The following is a 23,720-nucleotide window of genomic DNA, read 5'->3' as shown; positions in this document are numbered from 1 at the left end:
TGTTTAATTAATAAATCATTAAATATTATTTATGATTATTTGTTAAATTTAATAAACAAACATCAATAAATAAAAATCAAACCTAGTTTGTAATTGTTACATCCTTACACACTCCATGCCAACCTTAGAAGAGATGAGGGCTTAACTTCAAATTTAGTCCAATTCTACAGCTTTATCATCATACTCCCATAATAATAAGAGGTGACATCAAATAAATTTGATATTCAAATTCTAACACTTGCAATCCCTTTTTTAATCTCCAAACAACGATCACTTTTGTTATAAAAACACAAAGAACTACCAATCCCCCATTTTTTCCCCAATTACAACAAGTAAGGATAACAATCATTAAATGGTTTTAAATTTTCCAAGATATAAACAATCATGTCCAGCTATTTTCCTTTGAAAGCTAACTAATTAGACAATAAAAAAATAAAAAACTGATAATTCAGTGTCATAGTGATTCAATATGCATCCGTCATGCTCCTAAAGAGGCAAGCTGATATGAAATCCCTTTCTCATAGAGAAAAGAAAGGCAATAGGTAGAACATTATTTGTAGCTTATTGACATAGCTTCACATTCCTTTTGACATGAAATCATCACTTCGCCCCCAAGAACTAAAAAGAAATGAGAAAACTGATAGAAAGGAAGAACATTTTAGATAATTTCCTATCTCACAGTGGCAAAACCTAATCTACAAATAGAGATAACTATTCAAGAAGTTAAACACATGAATTAGCTCAACTGATGACAATGGCAGACTTCTCTTTTTTTTTCATAAAATTAGTACATAAGCCAGAGCAATCGCATTATGTTTAAGATTTTAATTGAATTTCACTCCGATACTGAAATGAAGTTGCAGAGAACATACAAATGACTGCATGTATTCTCTTTTGGTGCATTGCCAACAATTGATTTATCTAATTCAGAACAAGTAAAACAGCCACAATTTCACAGAACTTGTGCAAATTCAGACTCAGTCCAAAACCAAACTTCTTATATTTTGTATAAAGACAGACCTACAGAGAGCACATAGACACAGAAATAGAATAGTAGCATATTTAGTCAGCTGAACAAACTTAGCTCAAAGTACTGAACTACATAGACCCACATCGTCCAGGCATTTATATTTATTTCATAAAAAGATGGTAAAATACCTTAGATTGAAACACTCAATCAAATTTATAGTGTTTGTCAACAGCCACAGAAACTTCCCAAGTGCAATTCATTCCTTTAGGAAACTCAACCAAGTCACCAGCACCAATCTCCACAAACTCCTTGCTACCATCAGGGTATACCTTGACTTTCCCCTCCAGCAGATAACAGGTCTCCTTTGAACTGTATGTCCATGGGAATTTACTAGGAGGGCAACCCCACCTGTAAAAATCCAAACACAATTAAAATCGATATTCTCAATTAAGAAAGTTGTAATAACTTTCCATCTCAGTTCAGGTCTCACCATTAAATCTGATAATTTTAAATAAGATAACACAATAAAAAAAAGACATGATATCGAATCAGTTTAAAATTTTAGTAAAATTCTTAAATGAGTTTGGAAAAACTAAAAATGCATTTTGTGTTTTGTATACAAACAGGATTTATGATACGGTAATTTTTATGTTTTACACATGAAATATACAAACAGAATTATTGAAATTAGCCGAATTGCCAGATCTACTCATCAGCCATGTGCTGGTTTGTTAGATTATATATGTTGAGAATTATTTGATTGTGATTCTAATTCCTATTTCTACATATAGTCTCATCAATTCCAAAGAACTTGGATAAAAATAAAAACCCATCACTTACAAAATAGTAGTAGGAAAAAAATTATAGTAAAGGTTTTTACATACTTGGCCCACTGGCGTACGCCAAGCTGAGAAAGCTTGGATTCTGGAGGGTTGTTTTCCACTTTGATTCCGAGTTTCTCAGTAGCCATGCTTTCTGCTCTTATCTTAGCCGCCAAAGGATAACGCAGCGACGACTGTTTAGGTGTGTTGGTGCTTCTCACTAAGAATAAACCTGAGCTTCCACAAGCAAAAGCACATGCCATTTTTTTAAATTATTTACAAAAACCAGTCAGTGTCTATCTGGAGTCAGGAGGAGAGGCCCAAAGCTGCAAAATTCATTTTTCTTTGTGTTGTACAATGGCCGAATGGAGACATGAGATGTGGGCCGTTCCTGCCTCATCCTTTCCAAGCCAATTCCTCTTTGCCGTTTGGCATTTCGACTTGTTTATGGTTTTTATCAAATATTCAAAATGATCCATATAAATATTGCTATTATAGATTTACTTTGCCAGAGACTTTGATTGGTTTTGCGCTGAAAGGATCGTAGCAAGAAAATAATTTTAGTGGGATTAGATTTATATATTAATTTGTATTATATAAATACATAATATAAATACTTTTACATTATATTATTGAAAAAATTTTGCTTGAAATTCAATAGTTTTAAATATTAAAAATGAATATTTAATAAAAAAATATTACAATGAATATTATCTTATGTAATTATATTTATGATATAATCATCTTCAAATTTATAAATTAAATTGAGATTCGCTTGATTATTGTTTTATTATTTATATTTTACCATGCAAAAGTATCTTTAGATATAAGAGCAAAAAATATATTTTTTTGAATAAATAAGAAATAAAAATTAATATTTATATATAAATAAAAATATATAATTTTACTTTTATATAGAACATTTATATTTAAATACATACCTCAGATTTCATATTTGAATTATTGATACTTATTAACATATGATTATATTTATATCCAAGTGTAAAGCTTTTCAACATCCTGTTTGAAACCTAAATATTATTATTACTAGAATCACTCCTTGCTATACTGGGGTAAATTATCTTTTATCAGTTTTTTATTATTTTGAATATATTTATAATTATTTTAATATAAAAATAATAAACAAAATATTATAAAATATTAAAATTAAAAATTATATATAATATTTCATATATATTGCGATTACATTTTCTTTGTTAATTTTTCATACTATGTTACGAACATTATATTTTTTATTAATGATTCAATCAAATGTATGAATTTTTAATTTATTATAAAGTATAAACTTTTTGCTAAATATATTTAAAACAAAAGAAAGAAAAAAATTATAAAAAAAAGTTAATTTATTATTTTTGTCTTTTATGTCTTATTATTACTATTATTATTTTAAGATTTTAATTTTTTATTTTATTATAGATAATAAATAATAAAATTTCAAAATCCATAAAAAACACTCACCCAAGTGCATACCACATCATGTAAATGATAAAAGCTCAAAGTCAAATTAAAGCCCAACTCACCATATCACAATCCAATTAAAGTCCAATATGCCATGACTTGCCAAACCCAACAACTTATTTCACTTTTCATCAACCAATAATTATTTGACAAATAAAAAATAATTTGACAATTCAATTGTGAGTGCCTTTCAATTAAGAGTTGTCGCACTTGAAGATAACTTTTATTGTTTGTTAGTATAATTTGCTTGTGAAAATAATATCAATATCTTTATAACGTTCATCCAAATACAATATCAATTAATTTTATATTATTTTAGAAAGATCCTAGCTAAATGAATTTTTGTTTTTAATTAAATTTTAATATTTAAAAGATTAAAAAAAATTTAGATTTTCTTCAATATTTTAATAGAATTCTTAAGAAATTTTCTTATGTTAAAGATATTCAAAAAACTCATTTGTTCTTTTGATGAAGTTCTATCATCAAATTAATTTAATATTTTATGAAAAAAATTTATTTATTTATTTATTTTGATTTTATCACCAATTATTTTCTTTTAAATATTTTATCAAAAGTAACTTTTTATTGGAATATTTCTTAATTTTTTTATCACTTTTAGTAAAACTTTAAGAAAATTCCTCACCTAAAAACATAAAAAAGATCACTATTTACAATTATTTTTAATTTCATTATTGGAACTATTTTCATTTATTTTTAAAATTTTATAAAAGTTACATTATACAAATAAATAAATATAATTATAAAAAATTTACAAATTTATTTGTTTAACCCATAATTTTAATTTTTTTATGTTGTCAAATGATTAAAGCATGATCCTCATATAAGAATTTAAATATGTATATAAATAAAAAACAAATAAATAAGCAAATAAGTAAATAAAAATAAAAATAAAAATAAATAAAACTAAAAACCCAAAATCAAATAAAATTATTTGAACATGAAAATAAAAAGTACCAAAGAAAAAAAATAAAAAAATTGATTACATGTGTTAATCAATGGGTATGTCAATTAATGAGTTAACCTTACATAATTAGTCCCAACAATCATTACCTAAAAAGTTAAAACCAACCAAAAAAAAATATCACTCATATGTATTTGACATACAAGATTATGATTAAATAAGATAATATGAATATAAATAAATTAAATAATATTATCTTATCTTATATTTTATGTGTATAAAGATTATGATCAAATAATTTTATTTATTGATCAAAATTATCATTTTTTAAAATTTATATAATTTAAATTATTGATGTATTTTTTAAAGATATAATAAAATATATAAGTTTAATCTCATGAATTAAAATTAATCCTCTTCATTTTTAGAGAATTGAAACATCTTATACTAAAAGAATAATTAATCCTCTTTGTAATTTTATCAATTTCTTTAGATACAAGCCAAATACTATATAAAATAATTATCATCTTATTTTATCTATCATTTTAATTAACCTTGAAATCATGATTAATTCGATCACACACTTGTCTTCAAATTTTTTTCAATTTCCCAAATTGACTTAATATGCTTGATTGGGATAGCTTTAATATAAAAGTATAAATAAATTAGTAAGTGTTATTTATTATTTTATAAGAAATTGATAGAATTAAGCTTCTAAAATGAAAAGTTTGTGCTCCAAAGCTTATCAAATACAAATACTCATTTTTAAAATAATCCTCTCCACATTTAGAGCATTGACTAAAAATTTATTTATCAAACTCCAAATCAACCAAAATAGCTACACTTACAATCATAATTTTATAAATTCAAACATAGTCCAAAACCAAAATAACTTACAATAATTATCAAATGAAAACTAATTAACCAATAATTATTTGACAAATGAAAAATAATTTGACAATTCAATTGTGAGTACTGCCTTTCAATTCAGAGTTGTCCCACTTAAGGATAATTTTTATTGTATGTTACTATAATCTACTTGTAAAAATGGTATTAATATTCTTAGAATGTTCATCCAAACACAATATCAATTAATTTTATATTATTTTAGAAAGATTCTACCTCAATAATTTTTTATTTTTAATTAAATTTTAATATTTTAAAAAAAATTTAGATTTTTTTATATATTTTAATAGAATTATTAAGAAATTTTCTTATCTCAAGGATATTCAAAAAACTCATTTGTTCCTTTGATGAAGTTTTGCCATTAAATTAATTTAATATTTTATAAAAAAATTATTTATTTGTTTTGATTTTATCATCTATTATTTTCTTTTAAATATTTTATTAAAAGTAACTTTTTATTGGAATATTTCTTAATTTTTTCATCACTTTTAGTAAAACTTGAAGAAAATTCCTCACCTAAAAACATAAAGAAGATAACCGTTTATGATTATTTTTAATTTCATCATAGGAACTATTTTCATTTATTTTTAAAATTTTATAAAATTTATATTATAGAAATAAATAAATATAATTATAAAAAATTTACAAATTTATTTTTCTAACCCATATTTTTAATTTTTAAGTTGTCGAATGATTAAAACATGATCCTCATCTAAGAATTTAAATATATATATATATATATGTAAATAAAAAAACAAATAAATAAGCAAATAAGTAAATAAAAAATAAAAATAAATAAAACTAATGAAATAAAACTAAAAACCAAAAATAAAATTAATTGAACATGAAAATAAAAAGTACCAAAGAAAAAAATAAAAAAATTTATAACATGTGTCAATCAATGGGTATGTCAATTAATGAGTTAACCTTACACAATTAATCCCAAAAATCATTACCTAAAAAGTTAAAACCAACTAAAAAAATATATCACTTAAGAAGTATTTGGTGTACAAAATTATAATTGAATAGGATAAGATGATATTATGAATATGATTAGATTAAATAATATTATCTTATCTTGTGTTTTATGTGTATAAAGATTATGGTTGAATAATTTTATTTATTGGTTGAAACTATCATTATTTAAATTTATATAATTTAAATTATCGATATATTTTTTAAGGGTCTAATAAAATATATAAGTTTAATTTTATGCATTAAAACTAATCCTTTCTATTTTTGAAAAACTGAATCATCCTATTTATGTTAAGAGAATGATTAATTCTCCTTATAATTTTATCAATTTGTTAGATACAAATTAAATATAATATAAAATGATTATTATATTATTTTATTTATTATTTTAATTAATCTTGAAATCATGATTAATTCGATCACACACTTGTCTCCAAATCTTTTTTTAATTTCCCAAATGACTTAATATGCCCGATTGGGATAGTTTTAATATAAAATATAAAAATATAAATAAATTAATAATTATTATTTATTATTTTTAAAGAAATTGATAGAATTAAGCTTCTAAAATGAAAAGTTTGTGCTCCAAAGCATATCAAATATCAATGCTCATTTCTAAAATAATCTTTTTCACTTTTGGAGTATTGACTAAAAATTTATTTATTAAACTCTAAATCAACCAAAATAGTTACAATTACGGTCAGAATTTTATAAATTCAAACATAGTCCAAAGTCAATCTTCTCAAACGTTATACATAGACAAACAAATAAAACTAGCCCAAATTACTAATCATAATCAAACTCGACAAGCATGTAAGCTGGCATAGTCCAAGGAGAAAAGATGTTATAATTTAAAAGACCTTGTCCTAAAACAGTATGATCAAAATAATAGTGCCTATCAAAAGCCATAGAAACTTTGCTAATGCAACTCATTCCTTCATAGAGAACACAAGCAAGTCACTGAAACCAATGGTAGCACATTTCTTGCTTTCCTTAGGGTAAATCTCAACTTCATCCTCTAACAAATAATAGGGCTTCATTGAACTATATGTTTGGAAATTTACTGGAACTACCCCAAATGTAATGATCCAAAATTTAAGTAAATAAAAATTAATCCATCATTTTATTTAGGCATGCATACAAATCATGTTAGTAGGAATACAATATGTAGGGTTTACATACTTGAGTCACTAACATATGCCAAGTTGAGGGAGCTTGTAGAAAACAGTAGTTGAAAAGGAAAGTAAATATGTTAAGACATTAAAAAATCAACTTGAAATATAATGTTCAAGAAGTACCATAGGGAGACAACCAAGACATCTCATCTAATTGGACATATTAATGCCAAAAAGCTAAAGACGTTTCTAGATTGCAACTTTAGTAACATAAGCTTGGGCTAAACATAGCAAAACGTTTCAAGTTTTAACATGCTCACAATATTTGAAAAGAATCTTGTTTGAAGTAGTAAAAGAATCGGTAATTGTGAAAGAATGAGAATTAGTGTGAAAGAATGAGAATTTCTGTTATTATATGTTCTATACTACTAAGTGCAAAATATATACAACCTCTAGTGATATGATTAAGGGATATCTCTATATCAAGCCCTTTAGTCAGAACATCTTCTAACTAGTTTTCTGTTGACATGTAAGAGTACTAATCTGTCCACTGTCTAGCTTTTCTTTCAGAAAGTGTCTATTAATCTCTATATCTTTGGTCCTATGCTAAACAGGATTATGAGTAATGTTAATTGCTAATTTGTTGTCACAATACAGTCTCATAAAACCACGTTTCATTATTCGTAACTTATGCAAGATGATGTTTCCCGTAACAGTTCACGTATACCTTGTGCCATAGTTCTGAATTCTGTGCAACAACATTTTGCTTAATATACTCACTGCATAAGCTATGCTTGGTCTTGTATAGGAGGGATGAAGTAATCTCCCAACAAGTCTTTGGTACCTCATCTCGTCTACATCATCTGCTCCCTCATTGCCACTGATTTTGTGATTTGGATCAATGGGTTTACTCACAACTTTACTGTTTATCTTTCCAATCTCTTTAAGAAGGTCAAGAACATACTTTCTTCGAGATAGAAATATTCCTTCTATAAAATACAAAACTTCTATTCCTAAGAAGTATTTCAGTCTTTCAAGTTCTATTATTTCGAATTCCCGTGAAAGGAGCCTTCTCAACAAATCTCGTTTTACAACATCATTCCTGGTGACGATGATATCATAAACGTACACCAATAAAGTTGTAATTTTTCTCATATTTTCATGTTTTATGAATAAGGTGTGATCTTCTTGACTCTGCCTATATCTCATGTGAATAATAGACTTTGTAAATCTCCCAAACTAGGCCTAGGAGACTGCTTTAAGTCATACAGAGCCTTCTTTAATCTACAAACTTTATTATCCCAAAAATTCTCATAAAAACCAGGTTGTGGTTTCATAAAAACTTCTTCTTCTAGATCTTTGTAAAAGCATCCTTTATATCAAATTGATTCAAAGGATACAAGAAAAGATATCAAAATTCTAACTGTTTCATTTTTGCTGCCAGAGCAAAAGTTCCTGATAATCTATCCCAAAGGTTTAAGAATAGCCCCTTGCTACCAGTCTAGCTTTGTACCTCTAGAGTGCCATCAGCTTTATATTTCACACTAAACATCTACTTGTACCCAATTGGTCTCTTCAATCAACAATTTCCCAAGTTTTATTTTTCTTAAGAGCTCTCATCTCCTCTCTCATAGCTTGCACCCATTTCTTGTCTCTTAATGCCTTTTAGGCAGATTTGGGAATTTTATCTTATCTAGGGTAGTAAGAAAAACTTTGGTGTTGGGTAGATATTCTATGACAAGAAACAAAGTTCGAAATTGGGTATAAAAGATTTTTAATACAATTAAAGGTCCCTTTCCTCAAAGCTATTGGAATATCTAGATCATCTGGCATAGGTTCTTTAGTAGGAAAGTTAAAAGACTTTTCATCAATAGAAGGAATAGAAACAATAGCTGAATTCGAGTTGAATTCCTAGCCATGCCACGGATTAGTTTTAGGCTTATTTTTTCTTGAGTACGTTAGTAATTCTCTTTGAGTGGCACTAGGTTCATTTGCATCATCAACAAGAAAAGGCTCCGAGTTATGTAGAGAATTCAATGACTCTTGAGGTTGAGAATTTGGTAGCTTAAGGTTAAAATCAGATTGGGTAAAACTTGGGAAAGTTAGAAAGTTGCAAGTCCAGATCTAGGTCCTTGTCTTTATTAAAATTCTCCCCGTGAAGACCGGATTGAGAGGAGTTTTGGAAGTAAGACTTTCTCATGGAACGTAGCATCCATGGTGACAAAGAATTTTCTAATCAAAGGATGGAAGCATTTGTACCTGTTTTATGTAAAGGAATACCCGAAAAAGACACACTTTAGGATTCAAGGATCAAGTTTGTCCCGATTGTTTTTATAAATATGAACATAGACCACACATCCAAAGATTTTTGGAGGTAAACCATGAGAGACAAGGGCATTTGAATAGGCTTACTACAAAAGTTTAACTAGATTCTTGTTTTCTAAGGTTCGGGATGGAACTTGATTAATTAAGTGGGTAGCGATTTAGAGAGCTTCTTCCCAAAAATATTTAGGAAATGAGACTGAAACCAAAAAGCTCGTGTCACATTTAGAAGGTGACAATTTTTTCTTTCTGCCACCCCATTTTGTTAGGGTTGTCAACACAACTTCTTGAACAATGCCAACCTATTGAAAAATGGTATTTAAGGTTTGGTTGAAGTAATCTTGTGCATTGTCTGATTGGAATCGTTTTATAGAAACCTCAAATTGAGTTTTTCATCATTTAATGATAATTTGGAAACATTCTACTTAATTCAGATTTCTCCTTCATGAGATAGATCCATGTCAATCGAATGCAATCATCAATAAATGACACAAACCATCTAGCTCTAGATAGATTCGAAATTTTGGAGCACACATGACTATGGGTTAGGGAAAAAGGCTGGACTAATCTTTTATTGATTGGTGGAAATGACACTTATGGTGTTTTGCAAGTTCACACATATTACGACGAAAGTTTTCAATAGAAACATCCGCAAGAGTTTCAAGAACATAGATTTTAATAAATGAAATGGAAGCTGTCCAAATCTAAAATGTTGAAGCCAAATCTCAGACACACTATATGAACTCGCCGTTTTGGAATGACCACTTTGTGATGAACAAGATAGAAGTGACCTTTTTCCAAAAGAACTACTTTCCCCATCAAAATAGTAAAGCTCATGCCTTTTCTTAGCAAGACCAATCATTTTCCCTGAGCACCATCCCTGAAAAATACAATAAGTGTCGAGAAAATTTAGTCTACAGTTTAAAGACCTTGTGAATTGATGAACAAAAAACAGGTTATTTGATAGCTTAGGAACATGAAATATATTCTGAAGAGGAATAGAGGAAGTGAGACTAATATTTCCTTGGCAGCAACTGTAATGGAAAACCATCTGCATCTGAGATCTTTTTATTTCTTTAATAAGGCTTGTAAGTCTCAAAAACAGCAAAGTTAGGTGTCATATGATCAGTTACTCCTGAGTTTAACACCCAGGAGTTGGTTTGGGGATTGTCCAAGACATTAAGAGTTTCAGAAATTAGGCACTTAGTAGATTGACTAAAAGAGCATGAAAAGGATAGCTTAGAAAGGGATTGGAGGAAGTGCTTTAGCATTTCAATTTCCTCTTTATTCAGTTCTCAGGGATCCTCACCTCTTAGAGTAATTTTCTCTTGCGGCTAGGCCTCCTCAACACTAGTAAGATTCGCCCAACTCTGCTAACCATTAAACCCACCATTCTTGGCCAACAGTTGAGCCTTCCCATGAAGTTTTAAATGGTTTTCTTTTGTATGCCCTGGCTTCTTATAATAACTACACCATAAACTATCCCTTTTGCTAGCTTCTACTTTTTGTTCTCTGGCTTAACAGAACTTAACCTTTCACTACTTTCAGTCAGCCTTTTTAAAATCATTGCTGACCCTTCAAGCTGTTGTGGCTCCAACATAACAATCTTATGACTTTTCCTCATAACGAACTAAAGAGAAAACTTCAGTTAATGAAGGCAATTTTTTCTTCCCAAGTATCTGCACGCTCGATTAAATTTAGTTTTGAGGCCAACAAGAAATTCAAACACTGCACTTTTCTCCACAAAGTTTAACACTATCTGAGTATCTTCACTACACTTCATTTTAAGATCTTGATAATGATCTAATTCCAACCACAAGCCTTTCATTTTGTCATAATATTCTGTAGCAGAAAGATTACCTTATTCGAAGGTTAAAATCTTTAACTCATAAACCAATGTTGTATCATGCTGCTTGGAGTATGTTTGACCAACTATATCCTAAACATCCTTAGCTGTAAGAAGAAACATACAATTTCTACTAATTTTGGGTTGCATAGTACTCCATAGCCATGGCATGATCATAAGGTCTTCTTCATCCCACGCCATAAATTATGGATCATTGACATTTGGTCATGTCCCATTCAGATGGCTCAACTTCTTTTTTCCTTTTAGATAAGCTTTGGCCAATTGAGACTATTGAAGATAATTTTTTCCATTCAGCCGCTAGGTTGAATGCATGTTCTGCAGTTCACCGGTTGCCTCATTTGAAGAAAGGTCAAATGGTGATGAACCCGAACCCTTATTACTAGAATGGAACACTGGTTAGCAATCAAAACACCACTGAAAAAATGTACAACAATTTAGGCTAAAAAAGGAAATAAGAGAGGATGACAGCAATTAAGGCTGAAAAAAAGAGAGAAGACAACAACAATTAAGGTTGGAATAGACGGAAGGCGGCTGTTTCACAAACTGTTGTAAAGTGATCGGCAATTAAGGCACAATCAACCAAAAAAATAACACTCCAAAAACCATTTGCAAGAAATTCCAACTGGTTAAAAACAGTGATGATGAGCGGTCCTAATGGGTAGCTTTGATACCAAGTGAAAGAATGAGAATTTCTGTTAATGTTTGTTATATACGGCTAGGTACAAAATATATATAACCTTCAGTGATATGATTAAAGGATATGACCAAGAGATATTAGAAATCAAATCTCTAATCAAATCCCTATATACAAGGAAAACAAAAAATGATAAGAGAGAAAAATAAGAAGAAAGGTATAGGAACATAGAGAGAAAGATTTAGCGAGATTTATTAGGATTTCCAACAGTAATTCTTTGAAAATGAAAAGGATATAATATATTTCTGAAACATGAATTCTATAACTAATATATATTGCATAAATAGCTACAATGTAAAGATTATTAGGTTATGTCCAACGACATGAAAACAAAAAAAAAAAAAAAATAGAAAACCTATATATATATACACACACAAAAGCAGATCTGATTTATGGCTTAAGATATAACTTAAGATAGGATATTTATGGACATTCTCAAAAATTAGAAAACAAAAAAAAAAAAATTAAGGAAATTTTTTCTTAAACTCTTAAAATTTTTTTTCTGGACACTTTTTTGGTCAACAAAATTGGTAAATCATTCGATAGTTGTTGGTTGAATGTTTATTTAGTTACATATATTGAGAATGATGTACTTAATAGTATTAAGAATTATATAATTCTATTTTTTTTAAGATATAAAAACTTGTTGTGCATAGTTATAATAATATAACAATAAATTATTTTAAATTTTTATTTATAATTTTTTTTATATATTATAAGTGGATGCCTCAAAAAAAATCTTGAATCGACCTATATATATACATATATTTATATATATTATTTCATCACTAAAATTTTTAAAATTTCATAAATGGAATAAGGACGGTGTTATATATATATATATATATATATCCCTCAAAACTAATTTGAAAACAAACTTTCATTAATTAACTTATAAATTCATTTATCATCCTATCTATGAATATAAAAGATTATGCTTAAATCGTGAATTCGTATATATATATATATATATATATATATATCCCTCAAAACTAATTTGAAAACAAACTTTCATTAATTAACTTATAAATTCATTTATCATCCTATCTATGAATATAAAAGATTATGCTTAAATCGTGAATTCGTTGGCATGCTTCTACAAGAAAATAGCAACAGTTGAACAACTAGCCCACGATTGCATTATTATTATTATTGCTGCATTACGCATAGGAAAGCTTGGCCTAGCGACTATGATGACAGCTAATTTTGGCTAGTTGTTGGCAAACAAGGAAGCAGCTGCTAGCTCTACATAGCAACCTTTTTGGTTTGTTTATGTTGTGAGCTGAGTTTTCCTTCTTTTTTTCTAAGGCACTTCTTCCTAAGAGATTGAGATAATTCTCTCATACCTAAGTGTTTCCGTATAAGAATTGCAATTTGTTTTAATTTCTCTAACCAGAACTAAGTAATAATAAATTGTACCTCGTAGAAAAAGAGTTTTGTAATCTACGAACGAAAAGTTGCCAGTAATAATTTGCATGACTCTGAATCCAAAACTTTAACTCAGATAAATCAATAGCATTCAAAAGATTTGAAATTCAAATTCTAACATCAGCAACCCCTCTCTTAGTCCCAAACTGAGAATAACGAAATCGAAAACCAGGATAGAAACCTCAGCACAGCATGCACATAGATTACTAAAACTATAGTACACTTTCGTTCACAAATTCCGAATGAATGAGAAGAAGCAAGGAATGGGACAATTAGTTGTCAACTATGAGGAAACATCTATGGTTGAATTTAGCTCATTCATAGTAATACATACAGCAGGTACTATCTGATCAAATTTTGACGGAAGATTTGTAATGCATCCGTAAAATGAAGAATTTATGCTAATGAATTTTCCAAGATAGATTTCGTACAAAATGAATAAAGATTCCTCACTTCTCTGCCGAAAAAAGAAATCTTCAAGGCCTCGAAGATCAAAACTTTAGGCAATATTTGGACTCAGCACTTTGATCTAAAAATCATTCATAGGGTACCGACAAGCATCACAATGTTGCCATCGGCAAATGATAACGTGAAAAGATGGCGAACTCCTGCTATTGCTGAAAGTTGCTAAAAGAGACAGAACTAACATACACCCAAAGATCTATTCTTTCACCACAACACCAATTAGCAATACTAATTATACACCAAGGTTCTGTGCAACAAGACAGCAGAAGGCATTGGCAAGAGTAGAAGTTATTAGCCAAGAAGTTCACATCCTAACCAGAATTAAGAATAACTGAATCTTGAGAATTGAAAGGTTATTTGCTTCAATACCAGCCAAGCTGATCAAGGACCCAAAGATTCTTGTTTTGTTAGGCTAAAAGATTGTAGAAGTTTGATTAATTCCTCCTTCAATGACTCAGGTATCTGTGGAATAAAAGTTGCCTTCGACTCTGCAATCAACTTCTTCCTGCATAAAAGTAGTTTAGACATGAACCAGAGTTTCCCATTCATGAAACGTATTAAAGCTGATACAGTATAAGAATGTAATAAGATTAGGGGAGATTATTGGCTATCAAAATAGACTACAAATTCCAAATTATACAAGTACATAGTGCATCTAGCAAAGCAAATAAAAAAGCAATTTCTATGTTTTAAATGAAATAAACACAGATACATTCAGGAGAGTACTCAAGGGAAAAATGAAAAAACTTATTGCAAATCCAAGGGACATACAAATAGAAATCCTCAGTGAAAGGAAACCAAACACAAATGCACAAACATTCACATAGCTTGCCCAATAAAACCACATTACATCCCAAAATGCCCGGTTATCCTAAACCAATCCATTCTGAAGGACAACTGCAGCTTTTTTTTCAGAGAAGAAAGAAAGCTAAACATTAAAGCTCATCAGAAAAAGGATACAGTGCCACTAAGCATGGGATACCCAATTTCAGAAGCTACTGCTACAGTTGTTACGACTACATTAACCTGTAACTCATAAAGGCCAATAAATAGCAGGTACAAGCACAGCTCATTTCCACACAGCAGCACTTTCCTCTCTCTCTCTTTCTACGTGTCTTGGTCCGTACATGTGCATGTTTGTATCAGGGAATTATAACTTGAACGTAAGCTTCTTATGGCTCTCCCCCTTTCCCTCTGTTTATTTTTTCCAATTCTTTACTTTCTACCTTTTTCCCCATTCTTCCTCTGTGCATTAATAATCACTGAAACCAAAACTAAATGCTTACTTAAGTCAACTAGTTCTGTCCCAGATCACCAACAGCATACTTTGCGTAATTCACCTCCCTGACACACTCAGCATGCATTGTTTTCCAATCATTTTATTCCCTTTCCAGCCACTACACCTGAGCTCCTTAAGAATTGACTATTACTCATTAAAGAGTTTTTACTTCTCTAATTGTCTCCCATCCCATCACATCATTCTTATAAGATAGTACATTACACAAATTAAATATTAAGAGAAAAAAAAAAGGAATGCATATCATTAACATTCCATTTGGTTTTGATTTATGACTAAAAGTTAATAAACAATAATATAGGTGAAAAAAACTTAAAAACTTTGTTACAATTAAATAAATTGGGTAGCAAACCTATATAGATTCAATGTATAATTGTTAATTTGAAAAAGATAAAGATAGCCTTGGGGTTGAGTACTTGGAAAACAATGTTTGAAAGCTTTTTCTTGACTGAAAAGCTAGTTTGGCAGAAAACTCTGAATCCAATCAGCATTGTATTTGTGGAATCCAATCAGCATTGTATTTGTGGTCCAAAACAGGCTTTGGGAAACCAAGTCCAAAACTAAATCAGCCTTAGGTTGTTAAAAAGAAAAAACTTCTTGCCTTTCTTTGTAAGTATATGTTACTGCAGAAGTTTGTCAAACCTGCCAACAATTTACACCAATTTGATGGAAATCTACAGCAAGTCAAATGCATCAAAATTCCTAAAGAAAATCTTGCATGCTTGGAGTGTAAATTGTGCATATAAAGACATGCTACATAACAGTTTAACAAAGGCTTACTCTAAATCATTGCCACTAATGGTGCTTCCAATCTCCAGTGCATACGACTGCTTCCTCAAATTCATGAAACTGTAAACATTATAGTACCAGCCACACGATCGCAAAACTGAAGAAGCTTCTTTTTTCAACCTGGTAAATATTGAATCAAATTGAAAACATACCAAAATAATAAAGAGTTATTAAGTGAATAAAAAAGCAATTTTTGACAAGTTAAACATTACCAGGAATAGCTCAACTGTAAAGAAACCCTATGTAACTAGAAAGTATTGTGCCAGTAAGGATTCATTTTTATAAACCTGGGTACTATTGTCAGATGCGGTACAACAAACAAGAACAGAACTATTTTTATGTATGTAGCAATAAAGCATATAATCAGGCTAACAAGCATTTTGTCATAATGCAACTAATTAAGAAACTAGTTCTCAAAAGTGACTTGCTCATCTGTGCAAGTTAACAACAGCAAGGAAGGGGGAAGAGGAAACCTGCTTGATAAGTGACTTCTAAAACAAATTCAAAAAAATACTGGCATGACTAAACCCATAACTCCTGGACCAGCTATGTCATACCCTAGTTCTAACTAATTGATCTCCCAATTGAGAGAGATTTCAAACATGGATAAATCAAGACAAGATGATATTAAAAGAAAGAGAACCTCATAGTCACAAACAACTAATATGCAGCACCCAGAAAGTAATCAGTATATGCTATACCATAAAAGGCATCACTAAAGCAATTGAGATAGAATGCAGCTTACATTTCTTTCACATTTTCAACTTCTGCACGAGATTGAGCATCCTGGGAAAGCAGAATACAGAATTTTCCCATTGGCATGGAGAAATCACAAGAGTCTTTCAATTTTCTATTTGGCTCCGAGTTAACACAGGAGTCTTTTGTTTTTGTCATTGGACCTGATTTATCACAAGAATCCTCTGATTTTCTCTTAGGCCCTGAAATATCACAAGAGGCTTCTGATTTTCTCTTTGGCACTGAGAAGTTACAGGAATCTTCCAATTTTCTCTTTAGCCCTGAGAAATTACATGGCCCTGAGACATTACAAGAATCTTCCGATTTTCTCTTTAACCCTGAAATATCACAAGTATTTTCTGAAATTTTCTTTCGCCCTGAGTCACAGGCATTGAAAAGAGCAGTATCAACCTGCCCTCCAACTGCCATGCTTTTGCTGACATTAACCACAAAAGGATCTGATTTTGTAGAACTTCCATTTGCCAATGCAAATGGTTGGCTTTTTACACTACCAACAGCATCAACTTTTCTGCTCTTGTCAATACCGTTCCCATTCTTCAATGACAGCACACATTTTTCATTCTTCTCCATATGAATTGAATCCTTCGAAACACCATTCACAGCAACATTTTGAATCTTATGGAAGTCAACTTTTCCATTACCCGTAACAGGAAGCTTTTTGGGACCAGGTTTTTCAGAAATATTGAATTTCACCCGAGGAGTTGAAGACAGTTTCCCAACCTTATCCTTCTGTGAAGATTGTTCAACACAAGGTTTTGTTTGGACTGGTTTTAATTGAACAGCTTTCAGGACTTTTGATGCCTCAATTCCATTAGAATCACGTGGTTTAGCTCCATTGCAAGAAAATGTGGTACTGACAGACCCTGGCCTTTGGTTAGTACGAGAGAAGAAAAGAATATAAACCTTCTCTGACAAGACCTCCTGCAGGTTTGAAAGTGAGACAAAGGAGTCATTGCAGCAATACCACCTGCCCATTGCATCCTTTACAAACAGCAAGCTAATGTCAGTAACTACATCAACACTGCTGCATTGAAGCATACATATAACGAGGAAGAAACAGGATAGCATAAGCACCTTGATATATGCATAGTAATGTCCAGATTCAGGTGAGTGTCCTGAGTGCACAATAGTACCAAATAGGTTATACTCTGGTTGTGGATCCTGCATTGAAAATAACAACAAAATTACAAATTAAAAAAAAAAAAAGGAGTACAGGATATATAGAATAGAGCAAGTAGAAGCCATTACGTTGTAGGGAAAACAAAGGAAATTTTTTGACTGTACCAAAATCTCTTGGGTAGAAACATGCAGAAATTACCTCAACCAAATCATGCACTGCTCGTCAATCACTAAAATTCAATTTCCTTCCTCTAATGTAACAGTGACGGACTTACTCAACATTGGAAACCAACCAATGACATGACATAAGCATATGCAACATTGAACACAAGAGGTACTAACCCCTAAAACATATATACCTCTTATCTATAAAAAGGTACAAGACTATCTTTTCCATTGACCAAATATAAACAGATATTTGAGATATTGAAGGACACATGATAATACTAGAAATGCCACACTGTATATATTGTTAGCAAACACATTAAGATGCTACAATATTCCCCAATAATTTAGTAAAACAAACACCAAGGCAGGCTTCATAGCTAGTCTACACAAGCAAATGAAAAGGTCACAAGAAATTCATGCTAATATGACATCTACTGCAATCTTGCAGCAGCAAGCCAGTAACTTGGTTCAGCCTGGTAAGATTATTCCGCTCCATCCTCACTTACCATTATAATCATCTAAGCTTTCTAATCGGTTAGCTTCTTTAAGTAAATTGGAACCCATAGCCATCCTCCAAAATTAATTTCTCTATCATCCCCCTCATCACTTTCCTCCACTGTCACCATCACTATCACTTGCAATTTCCTTGTATAAATAGATGAATTTCAATAAGGTACAATCATGCATGCAAATATTTATAGCTTTAGTCCTAGTGAAAGTAGAAACACAACAAGAAAGGAAGGGTGATTTAATGGCTGAGCAGGCAGCAAACAAGTATATGTCTGCTTTACTTTTGATTGCATAGATCAAGTTGTTGAGACAGCATGCTAGAATGGCCAAGAGGGTTAAAATGTCATGGTACTAAGAAAAACGACAACAAACAACTAGGAGCAATGTCCAAAGTTCTACTTATCTGCTGAAGTTTGATCATTAAACAACAATTCATGTATACTTGTACGAAGCAACTTGCAGTGGAAAAATGCTTATACTAGTATAGAAACCTAAACAGAAATATGGACAATAACAGAATACAAAAAATATTTTTCAAAAGTTTTTGGTGATGATACTACATAAAAATCTTCATTGAGGAACATTTGGAAAGTAAAGGTGAACTCTTCTACCTGTTTTACCAGCAGCATTACATCATATTGTTACTTCCGAGAATTAGCGTGAATAAAGGGAAATTGTTATTAGCCACTGTTCTTTTGTCAAGACTAAAAGTTGATCACCTCTTACTACATTGTTCACTAGCTAGAGAAGTACGTGCTCAAATACTAGAGAAAGGCACAGGACTTTTGCTTTTTTGCAATCCGTCAGTGTTTAATGAGAGATGCATAAACAGTGATAAAATTGCTAGAGTTGGAGAGGCTTGTCAGGTAAAGGCCTAAATTTCGGGTAGATGAATGGGGCCATTTTGCTTAGTTTGATGTTTACACTTCTAATTGGATTATGGAGATAAAATCTTACATTAGAACATTCATTTGCCTAGTTTTCCTCCAATGCAAGCTTAGTTTCTCTAGGTCATTTTCAGAACTCGTTAAAGTATTAATTTTTGGTTGTCAGTTTCTTTTACTGTTTCCTCAACCTCCTATTTTTCTATTTCTTTAGGGTATTATCTAGTAGACCCCCTGCCAAGTTTTGACGCACTTAAGCACTCTCTAAAACTTTTCCATTTATCAAAAGAGAGCACTGATCTCTAATACTATATTTAAGAAACTTTTACAGTGAAATAAAAGGCATATTCCCACATTAAGCTAATTCCACCACACCCAAGAAAGTTTCTTCTTAACTGGAGAGAATACTTGACCATTCTTTCTAGCCATTGGAGGATTCACAACAGTACGCCAACTGTAGTTAGCAACCTCTAAAATGCATTTGAGGCTATTTGCTGCACTTCTAAAAACCTAAACATCCCAAGTTAAGCAAGAAAATATCTCCTTAATCTGAAAGGATTTTAAGATTCTATTCTTTCACATTGTAGTCTAGGCCATAGTGATTAAGGCACACGCTATAATCCACCCTTTCGATAGATTCTTAAAAGTGATCCTATCAAGAAGCAGACTTAACATCTGGTCCTAAGATGACCAAAGCTGGCAAGATGAACAAGAAGTTCCTGACAATTCTTTAGTCCATTAAAAGTTAGCATTGACCCTTGGAGTTTTCATCTCTATACTTACTTCCACCACAAATCATTCAAAGTTCAAACAATGATGGAGATCTAGAGCTTTGTGTAAAGTCCACCACTACATTGTGATATTCACACTATTTGGACAAAGAAAATAGCAAAGTATTTTTTTGTTCGAAGATTAGAGCTCATTGTTCCAGAAGTGTACATTGTTTTCCAGGAAACCACTTATACCACCTTAGGGAGAGATATTATTAGTTAACTTGTAACTACTTTTATATCCTTATCACTCGCCATGTTAAACTTAGATTCTAGAATTCATAGAATGATGCAAATGTAACTTGTAACACTAAATAAACTTATATGTTAAATTAACAACTCAACACACCTGGCTTGCTTTGCACATGAAGCTCGAAAGAACCAAAACTTCTTCAAATGTAACGAGCCTATCAATCTTCCCACCAAAGATTCCCTCAAATCTCTGCCATAACGATCCAACAATCACACCTTTACTCCAAAAACCAATAAAACAACTAACTTAAGCAACTATAACATTGACAACAAAAACAAAGATTAAGAATTTAAAAAAATGCCATAACGTACCTTTAGTTGAACAACAAGGATATTAGGTGCTTGACGTATGGACAATTGCTTCCTCGCTGCTACCAATTTCTTACAACTAAACTACCATAAGTTTCTCATTCAAAAACACAATAAATAAGCAAAAAAAAAAGAAAAAGGTGTCAATCACATTGAATTTGGTTCTTGCTTTTTCTCTCTTGCATTTTGCAATTTGTCTTATTTTTTTTCATACTAAAACGTTGATATCAAGTGAAAAAAATGATGAAAAAAAACACAAAATCATAATAGATTAAAAATGAACAAACGATTAAACAGAGACCAATTCTAACATAATTATGTTATACAAAGGTAAAACCATATATTTTGTTCTCTAGAAAAACTGTATTACTAGTTTTTAAGTTTTTCCTTTGCTATTCGCCTCTGAAAGTAAAAGCATGTAATCAAAGCAACCAATACAATAGCCAAACAAATAAGGCTCCCTTTGATTGTTACTTTTGCTACTTCTTTATGTTTGCTTTTCCCTTCTTAATTGGTTTATATAAGGGAAAAAACAAAAAAAAAAAAGGAAATACCACGTTCTTCACAAAAATTGTTTGTTGTTATTCTAACTTTGAAAGCAAAATCTCGAGCCTAGCAGTGTATTCATTCGATTATACGCCTAATTCTAATTTTGAAAGCAAAAGCAACAACAACAACAACAACAACAACATAATAATAATAATAATAATAATAATAATAATAATAATAATAATTAAGTTGAAATTTGAACTTACTTTTCACACTTGTACTTATTATTCCCATCCAAAACTTCAGGCTGAAAAAACTTATGCATAGCTTCTTTAAGTGAACCACTATTCAAAATATCAAGACTAATATCCATAATCTCATCAACTCTATTTGACTCCCCACCACACCCCAAACACTTAACCTGGCTTTGCAAAGCACCCCCGAAGATCTCCTTAACTATGGTATTGCCATTCACCGCTTCGCCTCCTCCTCCTCCTTCACTTCCATTTCGCCGCAACTTCTTTAAACGCAGACACGTGTTATGGCAAGCATCGATTACGTAACGCAAGAACTCGTGCGCGTCCTCTTGTCGTCCGAACCGGAAGTGCTCGGCGAAGATTTTAAGGCAGCTTTGGATCTTGGAAGGTGCGTCGAGGGTGAGATCGAGGGTTAAGGAGCGTGTAATCCACCCTTCAAGGATACAAAAGGGACAGTCGCGTGGTTTTTTAGAGGCAGAGGCGTCGCAGAAGGAGGAGTGTTGGGAGCGGAGGCAGAAATTGGCGAGCGGTGGAGTGTAGGTGAGGCACTGAAGAACGCTGTTGAGGTAACAAGAGTTGCCGAGGTTTCTTAAGCCTAAAGGAGGGCCTTTCTTCCGTTTTTCACTGAGTAAACTCGGCTGCCAAGTCATTTGTAACTCGACAATTCCCATCAACGGCGGTGATCCTCCTTAGCCGATCTCTCATCGGACGACCACCAGCACCACCGCAATCGCATTTCCTTTAATTTGTAGGGAAAATTTGCGCTCAAAATCAAAATTCCCCTTTTCCCCCCTTTGCAAGCCTTTCAAATAAAGAAGAAAAATCTGGTGAGGGTTCGTTGCTTCAAAATTTTTCCTTTAATTTCCTTTTTTTTCCTCAATTAATCGATTGCCCAAAGTCTTGGTCGCCGATTTTTGTTTTGCTTTTTTTTTTTTAATTTCTTTTTTGTTAAGGGCCCATTCTTTTGTTTTTCTTCGCCTTTTCTTGAATTGGGCTTTACTTAAACCTTACATTCTGTTTGATACAAGAAAGAAAATTGTGGGAAAAAAAAAAACATTAAGAGCCAAGAGTTGCGTAATTTGTTTTTATTTTAGTAAAAAATTTTAAATTCTAATCATTTCAAATCCCAAATCAACAATCATAATTTTTAATAAAATATTAAACTTTTAATTTAAATAATCTAAATTTTAATTTTAAAAACGTCAAATAAAAAAATAAAGTTACAAATGAAAAAAAAATATACCAAAATGTATCCTTTAAAACTGAAAGTTCAAACATCTTGTGAAAGCATCGAGAAGATATAATTTCTTAATTTTTAAGGTTTTGAGTTTAAATTTTCGATCGAATTTTGAGATTAAATAAATAAAATTTATGAGATATAAAAAAAATTTATGTCACAGTTTATAATGTAAAATCACATGTATAAAAAAAAAAAAAAGCTGAGTTTTTTAACAATGCTGAATCCATTCCACTATAGCAATGTGCATTTCAATTGTCAATGTGAATAAAATTTCCTTTTATCTATAATCTTTCGGTATTCAATAATTATTTTAGATTTCGATTAATTCGAAATCGAATCAAATCGAATTTTATTAAAAAGAATAAATTATTTTAAATTTATTTTTTATTCACAATACTTAAATAAAATTTTACTTACGAAAAATTAAATTTTTTATCATTCAATAGATGTTGATAATACGTATAACATTTAGGACATAACAAAAGCAAAAACTAAATCACTATAGCTTAAATTGTCCATGTATTTCCTTACAGTTTTTCTTCTTCACCTTAGATCTCAACAGGTCACTTTCTCCCATAGAGTAAGCATGCAGCTCGATGGCGGTACAAAAAATTACGCCCAATATTCTGCTGCAAAATCAATAAAACATGCCAACGTAAATAGAAGACAAAAGAGATTAAATGGCAGCTCCGAATAGCTCTGTTTCATGCAATTATATACTTCAAAATCATCAAGGCATATTAGTCTTGTACATAACCATCTATTGGAGTTGATGATGCAGCCATCGGTATGGCCTGGGCATCTTGGGGAGTCATCAGAGATATGGCGAGAAGGTTCCTCTTCAACTTGTGATTATTATATGCAGCCACACCAGCAATCGCTGCATAAAAAATAAATTCATCAATAAGAAACGGGA

At 30.9% G+C, this 23,720-nt stretch overlaps 2 protein-coding genes across 7 annotated transcripts; both read right to left on the bottom strand.

Moving 5' to 3' along the window:
- Window positions 1-333: 333 nt before the first annotated feature.
- On the bottom strand, window positions 334-2,151 carry LOC111300222 (uncharacterized). 3 transcript variants are annotated; one of them, XM_022895863.2, is made up of 3 exons: window positions 1,855-2,151; window positions 1,159-1,378; window positions 334-637 (listed from the first exon to the last, which is right to left on the bottom strand). In XM_022895863.2, exons 1-2 carry the CDS (start codon window positions 2,052-2,054, stop codon window positions 1,174-1,176), a joined length of 405 nt encoding a protein of 134 aa, XP_022751598.2. In that variant the 5' UTR covers window positions 2,055-2,151; the 3' UTR covers window positions 334-637; window positions 1,159-1,173. The 3 variants fall into 3 exon arrangements, with proteins under 3 accessions (XP_022751598.2, XP_022751597.2, XP_022751596.2); XM_022895862.2 differs by having other exon boundaries at window positions 334-618; XM_022895861.2 differs by lacking the exon at window positions 334-637 and having other exon boundaries at window positions 978-1,378; window positions 1,855-2,146.
- An 11,524-nt stretch (window positions 2,152-13,675) lies between these two features.
- Window positions 13,676-22,450, bottom strand: LOC111298886 (ubiquitin carboxyl-terminal hydrolase 25-like). 4 transcript variants are annotated; one of them, XM_089746923.1, is made up of 8 exons: window positions 21,574-22,450; window positions 20,822-20,897; window positions 20,607-20,699; window positions 17,881-17,967; window positions 16,796-17,787; window positions 16,042-16,170; window positions 14,334-14,469; window positions 14,023-14,211 (listed from the first exon to the last, which is right to left on the bottom strand). In XM_089746923.1, exons 1-7 carry the CDS (start codon window positions 22,233-22,235, stop codon window positions 14,346-14,348), a joined length of 2,163 nt encoding a protein of 720 aa, XP_089603049.1. In that variant the 5' UTR covers window positions 22,236-22,450; the 3' UTR covers window positions 14,023-14,211; window positions 14,334-14,345. The 4 variants fall into 4 exon arrangements, with proteins under 4 accessions (XP_022749360.1, XP_089603049.1, XP_089603050.1 ...); XM_089746924.1 differs by having other exon boundaries at window positions 14,023-14,228; window positions 14,338-14,469; XM_022893625.2 differs by having other exon boundaries at window positions 13,676-14,469.
- Between the last annotated feature and the right edge of the window lie 1,270 nt (window positions 22,451-23,720).

The sequence above is a fragment of the Durio zibethinus genome, chromosome 18 (genome assembly GCF_047325235.1).
Source record: "Durio zibethinus cultivar Kanyao isolate XHJ-2024 chromosome 18, ASM4732523v1, whole genome shotgun sequence".
Classification (NCBI taxonomy): Eukaryota; Viridiplantae; Streptophyta; class Magnoliopsida; order Malvales; family Malvaceae; genus Durio; species Durio zibethinus.
Note: the sequence above shows the minus strand (reverse complement) of the source record. Positions and strands in the feature narration are given on the sequence as shown.

Coding starts and splice junctions, on each gene's coding strand:
- LOC111300222 (XM_022895863.2), bottom strand. CDS start 2,054: ATGGCATGTGCTTTTGCTTGTGGAAGCTCAGGTTTATTCTTAGTGAGA. Junction 1,379..1,854: donor GGCGTACGCCAGTGGGCCAA/GTATGTAAAAAC, acceptor GGATTTTTACAG/GTGGGGTTGCCCTCCTAGTA.
- LOC111298886 (XM_022893625.2), bottom strand. CDS start 22,235: ATGGGAATTGTCGAGTTACAAATGACTTGGCAGCCGAGTTTACTCAGT. Junction 20,700..20,821: donor TCCTTGTTGTTCAACTAAAG/GTACGTTATGGC, acceptor TCGTTATGGCAG/AGATTTGAGGGAATCTTTGG. Junction 16,171..16,795: donor GTTGAAAATGTGAAAGAAAT/GTAAGCTGCATT, acceptor AATATTTACCAG/GTTGAAAAAAGAAGCTTCTT.